Raw genomic sequence first — 20,779 nt, 5'->3', positions numbered from 1 at the left:
ATGGATGGATGGATGGATGGATGGATGGATGGATGGATGGATGGATGGATGGATGTTTTACTTTAAAGCTTCTAGTACTAAGTGCAGTAGGTTGCTGTGCAGCACTGAAACTTAAAGGTAAACCAGAGCTGGGAAAGTGGTGACAAGGGTCGCTGTTTGTGTGAAACTTCACTCTCTACACAAGATCAAAGATAAAAGTGTTGTTGCTCATCTGGTGCAAACATAAATAGAACAAACCATCTTATATCTTAATGTAAAGAGCTGCAGCATCTGTGTGTAATGTTGTGTTGAAATAGCTTTTGTGGCACCACACAAATCTAGTCACCTACTTTTACTTGAAAAGTTTTTCGGTGGGAGAATATTTTCTGTAATATAAAATCTTTCTAATTAAGTTCAAAATTATTCTATGGAAGCATTCGTCACGATCAAAATTTTTGGTGCTGCAGTTTTTATAAATTCATTTTTTTATGAAGACATTTGTCCCTGTAGATCGTGGTATCTTAAATTTTCAGAGCAGCCATTTCCTGCAGCCTCTCCCATTGTTATCTAAATGTCACTACAGGTGCTTCTCAAGTTTTGGGTTCTTAATTTTTACAATTCATATTAAAATTATGGGTGTACTGTAAATGACATTGACACATCTCTTAATGTCTATGCTTGGGACCACGTTGTTACGGTTTCTGGTTGTCATATTACTTCCATTTTGACAGGATACTAATTTCTAAAACAAACAAAGAAAACATTTCCTTTTCTATCCAAACGATATTAGCTTACAGTAGTTAATAATAACAGCCGTCTTAGCTGCTATTGTGTCCAGGGCCTAATGTAGCACTGAATTAGTGCATTTAGCATTGCTTTTAGATAAATAAAACATTGTCTGCTTAAATGTAAAGTTTACAGCAATGGAGCAAAACAATAGCAATTTAAACTTTGAACGACTTGCAATAAACTGTGGTCTTCAACATTAAAACATGCAGCACATTTTAACACTTTCGATCATAACACTTCTTCAGTGTCTCTGTCAGCCTCTTCCTTAATAATTACTAACTTAAGCCCTAATGATGTCTTTTTGGGAAAATGTTTTTTATAGAAATTTACTATCATATTTTGAATTTGGATACATTTTAAAACTATTTTGCTTTCATTCAGGAAAAGTCTCTCAGATATTAACATTTCCTTTATTTTGTGCTGCTTGTAGGATTCTCTGCTTCCCTAGAGTCTTCCTCTCCTCTGCTGCCATTGAGGCCATGGACTAGAGCAGCTTTTGGTCCTGTGGTCATCAGATGGCTTCTCACCAAATGTCAGCGAAGACTCTGAACGTAAGTTTGACGATAAACTAAAGGATGTTTTCATTATGCAATTAAATAAACACCTACATTAAAATTATCAAGATTGGTAAAATATAATTTTCAGTTCTAAGGGCTAATGTTTTGCTTGTTCCAGAGCCAGTTTGTTTCTTTCAAGCTGATTTATAACTAGTTTCTGTTTTATAACTGACGCATCTTATATACGTCTCCAGCACTTTTATTGGTCATCTTTTTATGTTTTTAGTGTCCGCTCTGTTAGCGGTAACAGAACCATCGACTAGCATCTCAGTTTGAACCATCAAGCTTGTTACTCTTTATGAAAATTATTGGAATAAAGCCATTTTGTCCCTTTTAAAAGAAAATAAAGTTCATGAGCTGGAAAACTGGATTTTGGAAAAAGCATAATTTCTTTTAATATTCTCTAAGTATCTAAAGAGAAGAACAAATATTGAATACACTGCGGATTTTGCTAGTTTTTCATATTTTATCATCAGTAATCTTAAACAGAATCTAAAAGAAAAATTCAGAAAATCTCATTGTGTGGTTTTTAAGCAATTCATTATCATTTTCTTGAATGACAGAATTATTTGGTCGCCTACCAGTCAGTGAGAATAGTGGCTCCCACAGGCCTGTTGGGCTATGTTCACACTGCAGGCAAACGTGACCCCAATCTAATTTTTTTCCCCCTGTGCGACTCTTATTCCACTTTATCATGACATTCAGAACAGCATAATTCTGATCTTTTCTCTTCTTTTCAAACAAATCTGAATTGTCCCACTTCAATATGTGATACCAAATCGGATATTTATAGTTTTGAAAGACTCCTCTCCAACACAGCAGTGGCTGCTCCAAAACACTTTTTCTTCTTACATTTCTTTTTGTTTTTATGAAATGATCATAATTTTTCCAGCTCCCATTGTTCTAAAAGTTATAATAATAACAACATGGAGATTCTGACATCTTTTATTCCTTCTGTAAACAGGCCGCTAATTTCAGAATCAGAATTAGTTCAGCTCAGTTTAGTTTATTTCTATAGCGCCAATTTACAACACATGTCATCTCAAGGCACTTTACAGTTCACGAAATCATCCAGTCAAATCGATTCAAAGTTTTCTATCTAAGGAAAACCAGTTGATTGCATCGACTCATTGACTCGGATGCAATCCCTCACACTAAGCATGCTTGTAGCGACAGTGGAGAGGAAAAACTCCCTTTTAATAGGAAGAAACCTCCAGCAGAACCAGGCTCAGTGTGAGCGGCCATCTGCAGAGGCCGACTGGGGTTCAAGGAGACAGAAGCAGAGATACAAAAAGCAACTGTAAAAGGCGGCTCCGTCCAGGAAACACACAGGCAGACGAGCTCGAGCCAATTCCCATGTCAGAGGATGAAGAGAGCACATCCAGCCAGTCACAGTCAGAGAAACAGGACTACACTGGAAAACAGGCCGATTACCAACATTTACTTACTATTACTATATTAATCCCTTGCAGAAAATTCTTTATAACAATATCACCGCAAGCAGAACAGCAGAAAATGTAACTATCCTCATTGATAAATTGTGAGGTTTTAGTTAAATAAAAAGCATAAAAATGAAAATTTGAAAAAGAAACAAATGTAATAAAAGTAGTACAATACGAGAAATAAATGGGAGCGTCTGCAACAGGCTTCATGAGTTTGAAGTCTGCGGACTTAATCATAGTTTGTGAAATCTACACTGTCCTACTGAGCATGGAAGTTGCATTGGTGCTGTGAAGTGTACTCCTGGTGGCCGCATTTAAATAGCAATCTGAATGTCAAGTAGAAATCTATTCTCAGCTAAAAAATGTACTTGAGTATCAAGACCTGAAATGCGAATGTAGCCTTAGTTCATTAGGAAGCCGTTCTCTTCTCCACTAATTACTTGTAATAAAATGCTCCCCTTCATGTCATATCTGTATCAAACAAACGCCATCATCTTCAAAATGGCCAAGACCAGTAAGTTATGTAAAAACATCAGGAGAGAAATAGTAGACCTGCACAAGGCTGGGATGGGCTTCAGGAAAACAGGCAGCAGCTTAGAGGGGAGCAACAACGGTTAACGCAATTAGAAGAAAATAGAGGAAATTCAAGATGACGGTCAATCTCCCTCTGCCTGAAACTCTGTGCAAGATGGAGTTTGTGCGTGTGGATGTGTTGGCCAATTCATTAGTGCATTCAGCAGCCATGCCTTGAGATCACATGAGGCACATGCATTTTTTTGTTTGTCATGTCTACCGATGTGGCAATAAGATGAGGTACATACATCGTTGTTTGTTCTGTTTACAATTCTTTGTTGATGTTTCATTTTACTTGTTTTTTATTTTTATTGATTGCCATGGACTACCAACCTGTGTCGGGCGAACCCCACCTTCCGCCCATAGACTGCTGTAGATAGGCACCAGCCCCACCATGACCCTGGCGGATTCAGAGGGAACCAAGAACAATATTGACTTGAATCAGGCCAAAAAGATCAGTATCAGATATCAAGGATTTATTAGATTGGACATCAATCTAAATTTAACTACTTGCTGATCCCTCACCTTGTCAATGACCTGAAGACTCAAAGACCATTAGTTACACACTACACCACCATGGATTATATCCTGCAGCTCATTGAATTCCCCCTGCTCATGCCAACACATGTCCAAGCCTGCCGGAGGTTTGCCAATAACCATCTAGATGATCCAGAGGATTAATGGGAGTGTTTCATGTGATCTAATGAGACAAAGCTGAGTTTTTTGTCTAAACTCCAATCACCATGTCTGGTGGAAGAAGAGAGATGAATACAACTCTATGAACACCATCCCAGCGGTGAAGCATGAAGGCAGAAACATCATTCTTTTTTGGATGCTTTTTGGAAAGGGGACATGACAACTTCACTGTATTTATGAGAGGATTGGGTAGGGCTCTGTTTCAGGAGATCTTAGTCAACAACTTGGTTCTGTCTGTTAGAGCAATGGAGATAGGTCTTGGCTGAGTCTGTTAGCATGACCATGAATCAAAGCACACAACCAGGGGAGCTAAAGCATGGCTTGGTAAGGAGGATCTCAAGGTCAAACCCCATTAAAATCTACAGGAAATGCTGGATAGCTGTGATTGAAAATAAGGTTCCTTTGGATTTTTTTTTCCTGATTTATCAAAATACTTATGCCATGCAACAGAATGCAAAAAAAAAAACATGTTTTGTGATTTTTTTTTTTTGGATTGTTGTTTTAGATTCCATCACTTACAATAAGGAGTAAATAAAAATTAGACTTCTATATGCTTTGAAAGTGGGAAAAGCTGCAAAATCACTAGTGTTTTAAATACTTGTTTTCACCACTGTAACTATATGAACATTTGTTTGACTGTTAATGCTTCATAATTGTAATTTACCATGATTATTTCTTTTAATTGAGAAAGAAATTACTTATTTATTACTAATTTTCTTTTGTAGGTTTAAAGAAATTGAGTCCTTCAAATATTTATGAAAAAATGAAACCTAAATTGCCCACTAAAAAATAAAGCACATAGTTTAAAAAGAAATAGAGGAAAAAAATTAAACAAAATAAAAATACTTACATGTTTTTCTCCTATTCATATCAAATTTGGCAGCTATTAAGAGGCTGGATGGTGAGGCTATAGAGTCACAGGTTATATATTGTTTATACTATAAACAAGGTTAAAAATATATTCAGTTAATAATTTATTCAGTTTCCACTTATTTTGTCTTTCAGGGAAACAAAGACCGTTATTATGTAATGTTATTTTTTGCAATTTTACTGTCCTAAAGCACAGATATGTTCATACAAACTAATTAAATAATTTCTGTGATCTTTTCTCACAAAAGTAAGATGAAATGGTAGTAATATCTGGAAATATTTTAGGCTCTTTACTCCAAAGCTACACTGAAAAATGTACAAGTATTTGGTAAAAATTTTTTTATTTGCTTTAATCTTGTTTTTAATAATGGATGTGCCACATATTTAATATCCTGTTACTAAAATCATCAGAACAGAGTTTAAACAGTTGCAGTGTTTCTGTGGTCAGTTTAAAATGCTTTATCACTGAATATCATAATTCTTGTCGACTTCTTACATAACAGCAGCTGTTAGTCACGCTACTTCCTGTTTTAAATGTGGCAACATAAGTTAGTTGAAACCTCTTGCTTTGTTATTTTTTTCCACAGTAGTGGTGTTAAAAAGAATGCTGTCAGATTTTAGTTGTTGTTTGTGTTGTAATGCACCTCTTTCATCTTTAGCCTGTGAAATCAGCTGAAATGTGACTTTGATTAAAGGGAAGCTAGACAGCGTGACATTGTTTTACGTCAGGTGTGAGGCCACACTTTTTGGTATTTCTGAGTCATAATTAACTCCCCCATGGAAAAAGCAATTTTAACCACGATTCTTAGAGATGTGGGGAAACTGAGCTTATGGTTTATGATAATCTACTACTTCTGTGTTTTACACAAATCTAAAAGGTAAGAAGAATTTTAGTGCTTCAAAGTAATATTCTCTCTTCAAGGTTAGGTCAACTCATTAAGTTCTTTATGCAGATGTGAAATCTTTTAGTTCCTCATGAATGAGAATACATCCTTACCTGTTTGGAGGCATGTTAGAGGTTCCTGTTTGGTTTGGTCTTTATAGACACTAGCAAAATCAATATTTTAGCTGTCTACTTTTATTAATTATTCATAGTGTTTAAAGCACAGATCCTTAACATTTGATAAGAAGGAAAAACATTCCAATCTAAGCTAGGCTTTGTTCATTATAACACAGTTCCTTGCAGTGGGGTTAGAAGTTTTGTTTTTATTTTATTTTATTTTTTTTCTTCATTTTTTATGACTGAACAAAAAAAAGAAAGAAAAAAACAGCAAGAAGAGAAAAAAAATCATATATGGCAATAATTTTGCAAAAAAAAAAGTGTTGCATCATGTTAAGATTTCTTTAATCTGATTCTTTTATATCTAGATTATATCATTTTAATTCTGAATGTTTTCCTATTGCAACTACCATGAGACATTTATTCTTAGATTTTTCACATTTAGTTATCCTGTTGCTACCATCCCACAGACATGCTAGTACACTAATAACCTTCTCAGCCTTCAGGATTCTGGCCTGCACACAGAGCTACGGTGTCACAGTCTCCAGCCTGTGGGCGTTTGTTTTTTTTCTGCTTGTGCTCTAAGCTTCGTTCTTGTGTCACCCACCCAGCCTCTGCTGGAATGAAAGTCATGCATGGACTCAATTATTCCACAAACCATGGGAGTGAATGCATCTGCATCTTAACTGTGTTATTCATGACCCACTAGGCCCTTGCTTGTTGGTCATTAGATCAACAGTGCTATATGGTATAAATGTGCTCGCCAGCTAGCATCGGGTTTAATCACCCAGCTGCAGAAACGGGCAGCAGACATCCTGACTTTGAGTCAAAATAAAGTTTGTTTTTGGCTCAAACCCAAAGACCTCTGGTTAACACTCAGTTCCAGGAAGTGACTAAATGTCTTTAGTGCTGCAACACATTCTTTTAAGGTGTGATCATTTTTATGTTCCATTGTAAATAATGAAATGAGTTGGGAAAATACTTCTGATATGTATCTATAGGATAAAAAAAAATCTATATTCTCTAAAAATAAAGAGCATTTTTTTTGTTTCCCACATTATAACTTTTTTTTTAAACACATTTCTCATCTTGTATTGAAAATGTAATAATTAATCACTGTTCCTCATTTTAATGACTGGTTTGCCAAACTTTGTGGCTGCAAATAGCATTGTTTTTTTTAATGATAACTGACAGTAAGTGTTAGGATTATGTAAGAGGAAATTGGTTCCACTCTTCTTTGCAGAGTTGTTTTTATTCGACCAGATGTGGTTGACACAGATTGCCTAAAGTTGGACTTTGACTTAGAAACTTTAAAACCTTCTTTTCTTTTCTTCATCCAGTCGGTAGTTAACTCCGGCTGCACAACCAATGTGTACTTGGGCTTAAGGTCACAAACTAATGGAGGAGCACTGTTCTTAAGGATTTTTAGGTAGAACGTAGTATTTATAGTTTAAACTTTAAGTCGCCAAGGTCCTGAAGCGCCAATAAAAGCCCAGACAAATGCTCTATCACTACAGTACATGTTTAATTCCAAATATATAACCCTGCTTTTATTTTTACCAGTCCCAAAGATATTTTTTCCAGGGTCTTATAAATGTAAAAATTAAAGTTTTTGTTATAAACCAATTCTGTTTTTTTGATCAGCAGTTTTTTGTTTTTTTTGTTTTTTGCCTCTAATGTAATTTTTCTTCTTATAATTAGATAATGAACACCTACCCCAACTCTGGCAAATAGGCGCTACAGTAATTTTGATATTATTCTGGGGTCTTTTGTTGCTTCCTGCATGTCTTAGATGCACTATTGTAGTGATTTGGTAGCCACTCTTTGGAAATTCAACCATTGTTTCAGGTTTTCTCCATTTGTTAATAGAGTCTACTGGACTCTCACAGCCTTAGAAGGAGTTGGTAGCCCTTTAACAACTGTTCTTATAAATCGTTTGATCTGGGCATCCTGTGTCCGTTTTTCAGATCTGTAATCCTGCATGTTGGGAATCAGGTCCTGTTTAAATGATTTCTTGATTCTACCAGTCTTGCAGTTATAATCCCTGTGTGTGTTTGGAGACACTGAACCCAAAAAAATGTGGTTTTGTGACTTATCTTTATTTACAAAGGGTCAAGTTTGGGTTCCATAGCTTCTTTCCTCAGTAAATATAATGATTATTAGAAAACTGCACCTTGTATTGACTCAGGTTATCTTTGTCTAACTCTGAACTGTGACATGTGAGAATGTGAGAAAAAAAAAAGTAAAAGCGGAAGAAATATATAAGGGGGAAGTTTTTCCGTCTTTAAAAAGTCTTAAAAGACAAATCTGGATCAGCTGATTCTCATAATCTTAGAAAATCAAGCAGAGGAAATGTAGTCGGGTAATAATGGAAGTTTGAATTTGAAGTACAGTTGGAACACTGCGTTATGATCCTGGACTGAGGAGGAAAGCATTTGGAAGTGGGCAGGTATTTCCTGGAAAAATAAATGTTGGCTGTGGCTGATATCTCTGATGCTGGGTATATTATTATGACTGCTGGCAGGAGCACTTGATGAAGCATTATGCCTCGGTACAAACAGGCCCAAGCCAGGACTGAAATAAGAGACGAGGCAATCCCACTCCTGTTTTCTCACAGGGGCTCGTCAGGGATGAGATCTTCAAGGTGTGGCTAAGCAGTTTACTGTAAAACAAGGTGCTCGACTCTTCTTAGGTTTCCTTCTCTGCTTTGTTTGCTCCCAGATGAGAACGTGAAGGCTGGCGTCCACCAAGGCCACCGCTGCACCTTGGGCAGCGCACACACATGATCACATGACTCTGGACATGGACGCGGTCCTGTCAGACTTTGTTCGGTCCACGGGGGCAGAACCGGGTCTGGCAAGAGACCTGCTGGAAGGTAAGGCTCTGTGTTTAGATAAATCAGAGATGGAAGGGAGGGAAAAAAAGTGAGGGGAATGAGAAGGAAGTAAGATGACAAAAACAAAGGATGGGAGGAGAAGAACCTGTAATGCTGTTTGCTAATTTAGAGGCAGGAGTGACGGCTTTACAAGTGCAGCTACCAAAGAGGAGCTCTGTGTCCATTCACTGAGGAGCAGAGGGCTTCTGATAAAAGAAACAACAGAAAGCTGGATGAGGGTCAGTTAGGTCAGCTTCGATATCAAACGTTTAAAATTTAATTTTAGTTCTCTGAGTTTTTTTTGTTTTTTTTTCCTAGATATGCATCCTGGACACTTTTTTCATCTGTGTTCATAAAATGCATCTGTGTTTTTTTTTTAAGTGTCTTAAATCTCCCCCCTTGTTAAAACCTGCTTTATAGCAAAGACTCAGCTAAATATGTGTGACCCTAGAAGACATTAAAACAAGACGATGAACTCAGACACAAGCCCTGATTGTCCCGTCTCGGTTTATTTTTGCCCCTGATTTTTAGCTCAGCCTTTAGGATGTGCATTGACAGAGACCTGTGTTGATTGACCAGCTGCTCTGATGCATTCTGGTCCCAGCTAGGAGGGGGATGAGGCCATTGTGCTACATGTGGCGCTCTCTGGAGGCCGTTTTAGGTATTGAACCCCCTGTTAATTTACACAGACCTTTTCTGGTCAAATTTGAGGCTTTTTTTGTCATTGGTTTTTACAACAGTTGATAGTAGATATTGATAAGTAAATTATCATATGCTTTCCAAGCATTTATATGCTGTGATTTCAAGAAGCCGTGTCAAAACATCAGTTTAATCAGCTTTTTTCCCCCTGCTGATAAAATAATTAAACATATTGGTTACTATGGTCTTAATAATTAAATATCTAGTGCTGAAGCAATTGATCGGATGAATCGCTATTCATCGATTATTGAAATAATCAACTGATTTAGTAATAGATTAATTGTTAAATGGAGTATAGAGACTCTAAAAGAAGCCTTTAGCTGACAGAGTGACCCACTTAGAGCAGTAATTATACCAAAATTGTAAAAAAAAATATATGTAAACCTTTTGCATTAAGATAAAAATCTTTTTCATCTCTCACTATGCTCCATCCAGAACTCCTCAAGTGCAAAAGTTTTAGTTTTGCCTGGTTTCATTTCACTAAAAGTCTTCTTTAAGGAACCTTTAGCTGTCTAATTATTAAGCAATTCATCAAAAAAAATAATCGACAGAGAAATCGATTTGCAAAATACTTGTTAGTTGCATCCCTGGAAATATTTATTTACATTGCAAGCAAATATTTAGTAATATACACTATATTGCCAAAAGTATTTGCTCACCCATCCAAATTATTGGAATCAGGTGTTCCNTCCCCCTGCTGATAAAATAATTAAACATATTGGTTACTATGGTCTTAATAATTAAATATCTAGTGCTGAAGCAATTGATCGGATGAATCGCTATTAATCGATTATTGAAATAATCAACTAATTTAGTAATAGATTAATTGTTAAATGGAGTATAGAGACTCTAAAAGAAGCCTTTAGCTGACAGAGCGACCCACTTAGAGCAGTAATTATACCAAAATTGTAAAAAAAAAAATATATGTAAACCTTTTGCATTAAGATAAAAATCTTTTTCATCTCTCAGTATGCTCCATCCAGAACTCCTCAAGTGCAGTTTTAGTTTTGCCTGGTTTCATTTCATTAAAAGTCTTCTTTAAGGAACCTTTAGCTCTCTAATTATTAAGCAATTCATCAAAAAAATAATCGACAGAGAAATCGATTTGCAAAATACTCGTTAGTTGCATCCCTGGAAATATTTATTTACATTGCAAGCAAATATTTAGTAATATATGTTAAATTAGAAAATTAATATATAAAATGAAAAGCTAAATAGATCAGTTTACTGTTGTCTGCTTTAGTTTCAGACCCCTAACAGACTCCATGTTGGTTAACTGCAGCTTTAAGATGCTGTTGTTTCATTGATTGATTTAATATTTCAGTCTCCTCACTGCGACCGTTTGTATTTTTGACATTTGGAAATATTTTCCAAAACCTGATTTGGTCTGTAATTGTAAGTTTAGAGCTCTTCTTTTAGCTTATGGCATTGGCTTTGGGTTAACATTAAGCTAATATCAAGAAAGACTTTGATATGAAGGAAGGGTATTATAGAGTTTTTTTTTATAAGTTTTTTAAAACCTTGGTATAACCTTGAAACCAGTCCATGCTTCATCTCTAGTATCAGAATCTAGAGTTGAGTGCATCTGAAGGGTTTCTAATGGATGGCGATGATGTATTTTAATGCTTCAGCAGAGCATGTCTGCACCAGATATCAATCAAAGTCCGGAAAGAAAGCTTTCCATTTAAGCATTTAAAGGTGATGCATTAAAGTGGTGAATGTCTGCCGGGCTGGACTGCTTGTTTTAGGCCTGTGTTTGTGTAGCTCATGCTGCTGGAATCCATTCTGTGAAATGGGTTTTGCATTGATGGCTGTGAGAGCTGCTGGTTAGCAGGACTTGTTTTCATATTCAGACTCTCAGAGAGAGACATCCTGTCTGGAAGGTCGACGTCTTCCTTCTCTCGGCTCTTTCACAGTGAGATCATTAGCAGATGCTGTTTCACAAACACACCCAGGTTGTTTATCAGCATTTTCTATGCTTATTTTCTATCTTATGGTGAATAAATCCTGTGTCCATGGTCAAAAAGGGAGCTGAGGGACATAAAAAAAAAAACTGACTTGTTTGTTTAAAACCTTGAGGGGATTTCTGTTAAGACACAGAACCCAGAGGAGACGGCTGTGCGTGTCTCTTTGTGCATGTTGGGACATCGCTGTCACCATATTGAAGGTTCTGTCTCCCTCACTGACTTTAGATTTGTGCAAACACCTGGCCTCAAAATCTGGTTAGATAAAATGCTGCAAGGTTTTCTATTAGAGGAGCTTTGAATTTGTGAAGTAGCTGTGTGCTGATGTGTCTTATAAAAATACTAATTTAAAAATCAAAACTTGTCATTATTTTAATTATTCAAAGGATGGAAATGCAAAAAAAGCTGGTCAACAATGATGGGTTTATTTGTTTATTTTTACAGAAAACCGACTTATCTACATTATCTGCATGTTTACTGTAAACTTCAGTGGTGTTCCCTTGCACACTAAAATCTATGCATGTTTGAGATTTTAATAAAATCAAACTATATAGAGTATTTATTTATTTTTTTTTGCTTGTTATAAGAGGCTGATTTTGGCTTTGTCCTGCAGGTAAAAACTGGGACCTGAGTGCTGCTCTGAATGACTATGAGGAGCTCAGGCAGGTCCATACTGCCAACCTGCCACAGGTCTTCAATGAGGGCCGCTACTATAAGCAGCCAGAGACACGTGAAACACCCACCCGAGTCAGCAAGATCGACAGGTCGTGTGTGCAGAAGCAGGAGGACAATGCACAAGGTATGAAGCCGCATCAACATTAGGTTGGTGTTTTTTTTCCCATGAAACTCAGCTTACGTCTTATCAGTACGATCCTGCTTGTGTTTGCCTATAGAGAAGCGTCTGTCCCGTGGGATCTCCCACGCCAGCTCTGCTATCGTCTCCTTGGCGCGGCTGCAGGTGGCAAACGAGTGCACCAGCGAGCAGTTCCCTCTTGAGATGCCTATTTACACATTCCAGCTACCCGACCTTAGTGTCTACAGCGAGGACTTTAGGAGCTTCATAGAGAGGGATCTGATAGAGCAGTCCACCATGATGGCTCTGGAACAGGCGGGTAAGTCCATGGAGGCGTATAATGTGAGGGACTTCTTGTTGTGTTACAACCATTTATTCCATTGGGATTTTACAGCCATTTTATGCAAAAGAGCAACACAAAGTTGAGCCTTTTATTTCTAAATTAAATCCAGTAAATCAATCCAGTAAAAACATGCTTAGAGGTTTGTTAGAGAACATTAGCTAACAAAAATACACATAAAGCCCAAATAAAATGGCAAGAAGGTGTGGAGAAGTTTAAAGCAAAGATAGGTCATACTGTACAACTATAAAATAAGCCTTAAAAATCTCTGAGTACTGTAACACCCATCATCTTAAAATGGAAGCATTTTAGCTTGTGCTAATCTGGATGTTTAATCCAACTGGACAGGGCGGGCAAGGAGAAGCAGCCAAGCTATTGAGGGAATTTTGTTCCACCGGTGTTGAAAGCATGCACTGGAAAAAAAAAATCTAAAAATAAGTTAAAAATTCTTAAATTAAGGGTAATTAACCTTAATATGAGTAGTAATAAATGAGATAATTTGCCAATGGAATGACTATTTTTACTCTTAAAATACCGTAAGATATTGTGTTTTTTTATTTTAAATCTAAATTTTCTTGTTCTATTGGCAAAAATGTCTCTTTTACCTCCTCAATTCAAGAACAAATGCACTTATTTTGAGAAAAAAATGACTTATCTAGATTTGGATTTTTTTCCAGTGTAGAACACGTTTTTTAAATGAACGTTAAATAAAGTAAAATCAACATGTTTTAACTTGAGAAGAAAAAAAAGAAGCAATTCAGGAGTCTAACTTTGAAAAATGTTTCCTTTTATTTTTAGAGATTTTATCTTCTTTTTTTCAAGTTTTAGTTTTCAAGATTGGGTTTTTAAAATTTAATTTTTTTTTTCAAATTGTTTTTTCACAGATTATGTTCTCTTTATCTAAAGTCCAGTACTAAATCTTGATGCGCCATCGATCAATACAATGTTGTTGGTAAAGCCCATAAAAATGTCTACATTCCTCACACCAGAGGACAGCCTGCCCTTAGAAGTGATTTTATAAAAAGTATGCAGTTCATAAAAGTCAATAAAAACAATGTGAAAATATAAAATCTGTGAAAAAGTTTGAAAAAAATACATTAGAAAAAAGAAAAATCGGAGTAAACAGCAAAGACTTTTTTGTTTATTAAAACTTTAAAAAATGTATTTCCATATTGTATTTACTCAAATTAAAATTCTTGCAACAATGATGAACGAAATTTACTTCATACCATGGTGACCTTGGAGGAGCTGCAGCTCAGGTGGGAAAATCTGTTAAATGTTGCAGATGGGTAGAATTTAATTCATTGCCAGTACCTGAAGATAATCCATTAGATGCTGAAAAACACTTGAAGCCAGAAGTTCACCTCCATCAAGACAACATGAACATACAGTCCGAGCTACTATAGAATGGTGCAGTTTAACATATGTGTTAAATGGTCCAAAATTTGCAATGACTTCTGTCTCTGAATATGCAAGCTAGTAGAGACCTACCCAAAATACTTTTAGTATATTACAAGAAAAGGTGTTTTTTTTTTTATTATTTTTTTTTTTCATTGAAATGAAACTGAAACCAAACAGAGCTGAAGCAATAAAAATTCCATTAAGAGTCTGAGATGATGACAGATGCAGAGGATGAGAGTGACCCAGTGATACAGAACAGATCAGAGCAGTATCATCTGGAAGGGAGGATGACAACAGCTAATTCAAAGCATTCCACATCCCAAAGGGTTTATATCCCAGATGACACTTCCACAGCTGAAGGAGAGAAGAGTACCACAAAGTTTGAAATCTTGCAGATGAAATCCTCTTACTTTGATGGAAAAACAACCAAAGAAGCCACATTTCGGCCTATTTAACCAGTAAGGCATTTATACAAGTGAATGCTAAATCTACAATATTAAAGATTTTGGCACAAAAATAGACCCTGTTTGTAAAACAATAAAAACATATCATATACCTTATGTAAAAGCATAATTTTATCATCCAGAAGTGATACAGTTAAGTGCCCCCGCTTTTGCTGTTCTCTACATCTGCTATTTGTCCGTATGCATTGCATGTGGACTTTTCATTGATGCAAACACCATAAATAAACAGGAAGTGATTTTAGCTGAGAAATAAAGAGCTGCAAATGAAAAAATAAAATGGCTAGAGAACATGTGCAGTTTAATTGTGACCATACTAGGGGCTTAGGCATTCCTCCATGTTTATGGGTGTTAAATAAATGATGGATCCAGATTAGCCCTATCTAGAGTGGTGCGGTCCACCTGCAGGAAACCAGCATGCAGAGCTCAAGGCTCTGAAACTAACATAGCTCTCTCTGTTTTCTTAGAAAAGTGAGGGAACTAGGTAAAAAAATGTTTAAAGTGGTTTCTGAGAGACTGCTGTGGTTATACAGTACATACGCACATGCAGACTCCGTATGCAAATGTCCGTTAAATAGTCAATAAAAGAAATGTGACCTACAGATGCATCTGCAAACTGCAATGTGTGAAGCAGTTTTTTTTTCTCCTTTTGTTCTCCATTTGACTTGTATCAAGTGATGATGCACATCTAGGTGTCATGCCATCATTAAGATTTACAGTTATAAAGACCAAGCTCTTTATGAAGGGGGGTAGGGTTAGTTCTCTCCTAAATGTCTCAATGGTGGATCTTGATGATAAAAAACAAAAAACAAAAAAAAAAACATTTTATTATATTTAAAAGAAACAAATGTATTAATTTCATTTAATTCTTTAAATAATGATAACTCATGCTAAATCTGTTTTAAGTTAAAGCTCTAAGAAGCAAATGAGTTCAGCTTATAGCACGTAAACATTGCATCAGCTAATAATAGATACAAACTTTATTTTAAAACTAAATTACATTTCAAACATAATTGTCAGCATTTGATTACAGCTTAATGTTAAAATGTATTTTTAGTCCTTCGTCAGGTTACAAAATCTGTCTTGCTATCGTTGTTGTAAGCTTAACAACATTATTCCCTAATATTCACTTTTTAATATTTGTTTTTTTTTCTTCATAATTTTGATTATATAATAGAGCTTTTATGGTTTTATGGCGTTTAGAACACTCTTGAATACCATAACCCATCGCTGTAATTTGCATTTTTTAATTTGTGTTCAGGGCGCCTGAACTGGTGGTCCACCATGTGCACCAGTTGTAAGAAGCTTCTTCCTCTGGCCACTACGGGGGATGGAAACTGCCTCCTGCATGCTGCTTCTTTAGGTGAGACACTAACAAAAACCCTTTCATGGAGCTTTACTATTTAAGGAGGTGGATTCCCATCTGCAATAATACCTGACTCTAGAATAACTGTGGAATAGGTCTGACAAAGCATCAATCTTAGATCGTTTTCACAGTGGTTGTATTCTATAAGATTATAAACTAGGTAAACATGTCTAACTGTAGCTGATTTTGACTTAATACAATGCCTATATCAAAGATATAAGTTAAACTATGGATTATTTTTTACTTTTATACTATAGATCTCCCACGGCATTTTTTTTTATTTGCTAATATTTTGTTACTTCAACCTTGTAAATGTAACTTTGCTGGTTCTGATGCCAGAGGGAGTGGTGGGGAGATTACAGAGGAAATCCAGTCATGTAAATAAAAGTCGTAATGTTTTAGCAATAAATCTATAATCTATTGCAGTAAATATACTGTATACATTATATGAAGTCACCACAAAATCCATGTCAGAATTGTAACACATTTTTATTGTCAGACGCTCCAATGCTCACATTGGAAACAAGAGAATACAGAAGCCATAACTGTTACTTCTAATTAAATCACAGTGGTTGAAGTTTGAAACTGGATCAAAGATCCTTTTAGAAGTTACCAGAAGCTAAAACTGTGTCCATCCTTCTTTCAATCATAAAATCTGACGATCTTGCTTGTTTCCAGTTGATTTTTCTCAGACATATTTTGCTGTATTTATTTTTAAGACAGGTTAAGATATCTTAATCTTTGTAGAAGGATACTTGATCATTTTTACCCATATAAATAACTGCACTTATGTAAGAACCTGGTGATAAATAAATATAAGCAGATTAAGCATTGCAAGACTTAAAATGGGTGACAATAGTTGAATGCTGTGTTTTTAAAACTGTGTATTGGTCATGTGAACGTATGAAGAGAAAATACATACTGTTGAGGGGCCTAACCGAAGAAAGAAATGTCAAAAAAAATAATTCTTAGAATATTTAATTAATTAAATTTAGGACTGGGGGACAAGACTGGTTTCTTTTGAAAGGTTTTGCTGCACTAAAACAACTTTAGAAGCAAATATAGCAGCTAATGGTGTAAAAGTCTAGCGTTCAGCTTTAGGGATAAAAAGGAGGGTGAAGTAACTCACCTGTACATTTTGCTAAAGAGACGACAGCCTCCTCAGATTCTTTACACCCCAGTGTTAGGACTCTAATGGTAGCTGAGGTCTAGAAGCATGAAAGTTAATGTAATCTGGTTTGACAAGCTCTGTCTGAGGAGGACGGTCTTAGTTAAGAAGCAGAGGTCATCTCTAAAAGACATCTTAAGGACAACCTTTGCAGAGTTAAAGGAGTTGAACCTTTTTTCTCTGTCCAAGTTCACCTGAAATTTCAAATGAAGCCGCATGTTTTTGTCTGTTTTTAGGGATGTGGGGCTTCCATGACAGAGACCTGATGCTGAGGAAATCTTTGTACGCCATGATGAAGAATGGAGCAGAGAGGGACGCTCTGAAGAGGAGGTGGAGGTGGCAACAAACGCAGCAGAACAAGGAGGTTCGGCAAGAGTCCACCCTAGAAAACCTTTAGCTCATTAATCACGATCAACTCATTGATCACCATTTCAGTGACGGGACTATTCAAAATCCTGTACATGAATACTTTATTGATTGATTGACTTTATTGATCTCACAGTGGAGAAATGTACTCGTTACATCTGCTCAAATAGTCAAAAGAGACAAGAATACGCCAAAGGAAGAAAAAGGTGCATTGGATATATACAGTATTTACAGTGCGTCCACATATGACAGCTTTGTTTTTTTTTTTTATAAAAAAGGTTCTATAAAAGTAGTTTTTCAAATAAGTTGCTTAAAATATATGGGGTTCCTAATAAAAATCTAAATTATGAAAACTTTCAACCAGTTTGATGACTGAGTAACCTAAATAAAACCATGGATTAGAAACATTAAATATATGTGTTGCTATGGTGATATGTTTATTTTTTCTGTACGGATTTTAGATGAAACAGGTGTTTTATTTTGTTGATATATATTTTTTTTAATTAAAATGAGATTAATTGCAATTAATGAACCACAGACCTTGTGACTGATTTGATCAAGAAATTTAATGGAGTCAAACCACTAGTGCTAAATAGTAAAACTGTCTCTATAAATGATGTTTTAATAAGAGCAAAGCAGCAGATGAGCTACGGAAAACCTCTGGTTTAAAAGGCTCCAATTACACTCAACTGATCCCCACTTCCTTAAAAAAAAATGGTTTTCTGGGATTCTAAGTGGACATGATGCTCTAGCAGTTCAACTAATCCTGCCAAATCCACTGCACTTCCTCTGCCTTTTCCTGATGCTCTTATGTTGGATTGAAGTAATTTTTTTTCCTAATACACTTTGAACAGTGTGACACCAAAGATAATGTTGCTTTAGCAAAGAGGTCCAGATGTTTATGTTTACAAATGTGTTCCAGGGGTGCCAGGTATGTAAGATGCATCCAAAGAAAGGAGGTGTTCTGGTTTAAGTTTAGGAAGGGACGTCTGAAACATTTTAGGATAAAATACCCGTATTTATGCAAGCATTTCAAGCTAAACTGTATAAACTTATCTTAATGCCACTCCTTCAAAAGGAAAATTATCATTACATAATTTTGCTGCTTCAATAATGTTATCAATGCTAACATAAAACTATGACTTCTATTTTGATGCAGGAAAAAAGACAAATTAAACTGATTTTCGCTGGTCAATAATTCAGGTTACTGTAAGTGATTTAGATTGACTTCGAGTAAAAATTAAAACTTCTTTTAAAAGAGACTAATACAACATTGTTAAGTTGGTAAAAATTATTGAACTTTATTGATCTCACATTGGAGAAATTTACCCATGCATTTAACCCATCCCCTTGGGGAGCAGTGGGCTGCCATCGTGGGGAGCAATGGGGGGTTAAGGGTCTTGCTCAGAGACCCACAGTGGCAGTCTGTGAGAGTGGGGCTCAAACTGAGAACCTCAGGATTCCAAGCTCTATGTCCTAACCACTAGGCCACCTACCACCATTTAATCTACTTTCTAGAATGTAGTTGGTAACATAGCTAGACTTTCTTTTAAGGTGAGCTTGATTGATTTGCTTTTTTAGATTTGTTGAAAATGTAGTTTTTCGTCATCATTAGACCTAAACCTTACAATTTTTACTATAATGTATGTCATTTGTCATTTTTTTTGCATGAAACACTGAAAACATTTTTGAAATCTACTAATCTTTCGCAATTTAAATGATTTTCACGAAATATGGCTTATTGTAGACAAAATGTAAATAAAAACTGGTAGTTTCCTGATTATTTCATTACAAAGGATCACATTAGCTTTGTATATAGTGGCATGATGATTAATCATTGTTGAAATGTTGGTGTTGTGTTTATGTGCAGTCAGGACTAGTTTACACAGAGGAGGAATGGGAGAGAGAGTGGAACGAGCTTCTGAAGTTGGCCTCCAGCGAGCCTCGCACCCATCTCAGCAAAAACGGGAACACTAGTGGAGGGTGAGTCCATCAATCTTCATAAATGTAAGAATCTTAAAGAGAAAAGCAACAAAAAAAACAAAAAACAAAGCAGATGCAAATTAATTTCAACATGTTAGCTTCTTCTACTAATGTTTTATTTTTTTAGCAGTATATTTTAAAACGCAGCAAATGAAACATTCCAAATTCATACTCTAACTTCGCCTCCCTCCCCAAAATAAAAAATGTGAAACAATGCCGCCTGCTGGCTGGCACGTGAACTTTTGATTTCTTCTGAGAGAGCCTGACACCACCTCCCTCTCTTAGGTTTGATTTACTTATAGCTGCAGCCGGTTGCACAAATAAACGTAAGAGTGGCTTTTCTCATACTACAGAGGCGGATTGGAAACTCGCTCTGGTTTCCTCCTCCCACGCAGAGAAACCTTGTGGTTTGACTGTTTCCATATTCACTGAAATAAACACCCATATGTTGTCGCATTCTTCAGCTCTAAGATGTAAGCTGCTGAGCCGATGGAACAAGGGAAGATGTGAGCAACAGCAAGTTTCAGCCAAGTTTGAAATGTCATTTAAGTTCATACAAAAAGAGCAATCTTAGCAGAGGAAATATTATTTATGAAAAAGGCTTTTGAAGCAGAAATGGTAACTGATGTGGCCTAGCTCCATTCTGATGTTACTATAGACTTTAATGCTTCTACAAAAAGTCAGTTTTACTCCATGGTTGTTTAAGTAGACTTAAAGAGAAAACCCTTCATTGCTTATAATGTTCCTTTCAGGGGAGCAATTTGCTCATTTATTGTGAAGGTTTGAACCTCTCATTAACTTTGACTGTAACAGAGTAATAAGGTTAGGGATGTTTAATGGTCGTAGTGTGAGATGAGCCTTCCAATAGGCTGAGTGGGATTCCCATATTAAGAGGCTCTTTATTAGTGAGAATTTGGCCGTGTGGCTGACAGCTTAATTGTTGCATATCTTCCGTTTCCCTGGTGGATGCACACTCAAGAGCGCTGCCTGTGCTTTTTATCTGTCTCCCTATCAGCACCCCCCCCCCCCCCCCCGTTTACTGCTATTGTGTTAAATTAACATGTCTATGAAAACATTAGAAGGGAAAATCAGGGGTTCATATCCTTTCTGGAAACCTCTTTATTTTTCGGGTCACAACAGTCTTTCGTATGGCAAATTTTGTTCTATTTCCTAGAGTCCCTCTTTGGTGTAGTCTCTGACTTAGGCCCCGTCCACACGAAGCCGAACCCTGGCCTAAACGCACAAATGTTTCACCAAACCAGCCTCTCATCCATACGAAGCATTTCGGGGGTCTGTAAACAATCTTTTTTTTATCAAGCCTTCAGAGTGGGAAGATTTTGAAACGCCGTTTTCGCGTTTCCATCTTTAAGCTCTCACCGCATTTTTTTTCTTACACGCATGCGTCATAGCGTCGCCTCTAAACACGCATGCGCGACACAGTATCACAACAACAATGG

The 20,779-nt window shown here is 36.3% G+C and overlaps 1 protein-coding gene across 2 annotated transcripts in view; it reads left to right on the top strand.

The window, feature by feature from the left end:
- otud7a (OTU deubiquitinase 7A) overlaps nt 1–20,779 on the top strand; it is a 54,428-nt gene that overhangs the window by 17,549 nt on the left and 16,100 nt on the right. For both annotated transcript variants that reach the window (XM_015401311.1, XM_015401312.1), the window contains exons 2-8: nt 1,199–1,319; nt 8,628–8,781; nt 12,058–12,243; nt 12,338–12,556; nt 15,701–15,802; nt 17,210–17,337; nt 19,210–19,322. In XM_015401311.1, the coding sequence (XP_015256797.1) occupies nt 8,697–8,781; nt 12,058–12,243; nt 12,338–12,556; nt 15,701–15,802; nt 17,210–17,337; nt 19,210–19,322 (833 nt within the window). In that variant the 5' untranslated portion in view covers nt 1,199–1,319; nt 8,628–8,696. The remainder of the gene's footprint in view (nt 1–1,198; nt 1,320–8,627; nt 8,782–12,057; nt 12,244–12,337; nt 12,557–15,700; nt 15,803–17,209; nt 17,338–19,209; nt 19,323–20,779) is intronic.

The sequence above is a fragment of the Cyprinodon variegatus genome, unplaced genomic scaffold, assembly GCF_000732505.1.
Source record: "Cyprinodon variegatus isolate N-32 unplaced genomic scaffold, C_variegatus-1.0 Scaffold1209, whole genome shotgun sequence".
In the NCBI taxonomy this organism is placed as follows: domain Eukaryota; kingdom Metazoa; phylum Chordata; class Actinopteri; order Cyprinodontiformes; family Cyprinodontidae; genus Cyprinodon; species Cyprinodon variegatus.
This window is presented reverse-complemented; position numbering and strand designations above follow the sequence as displayed.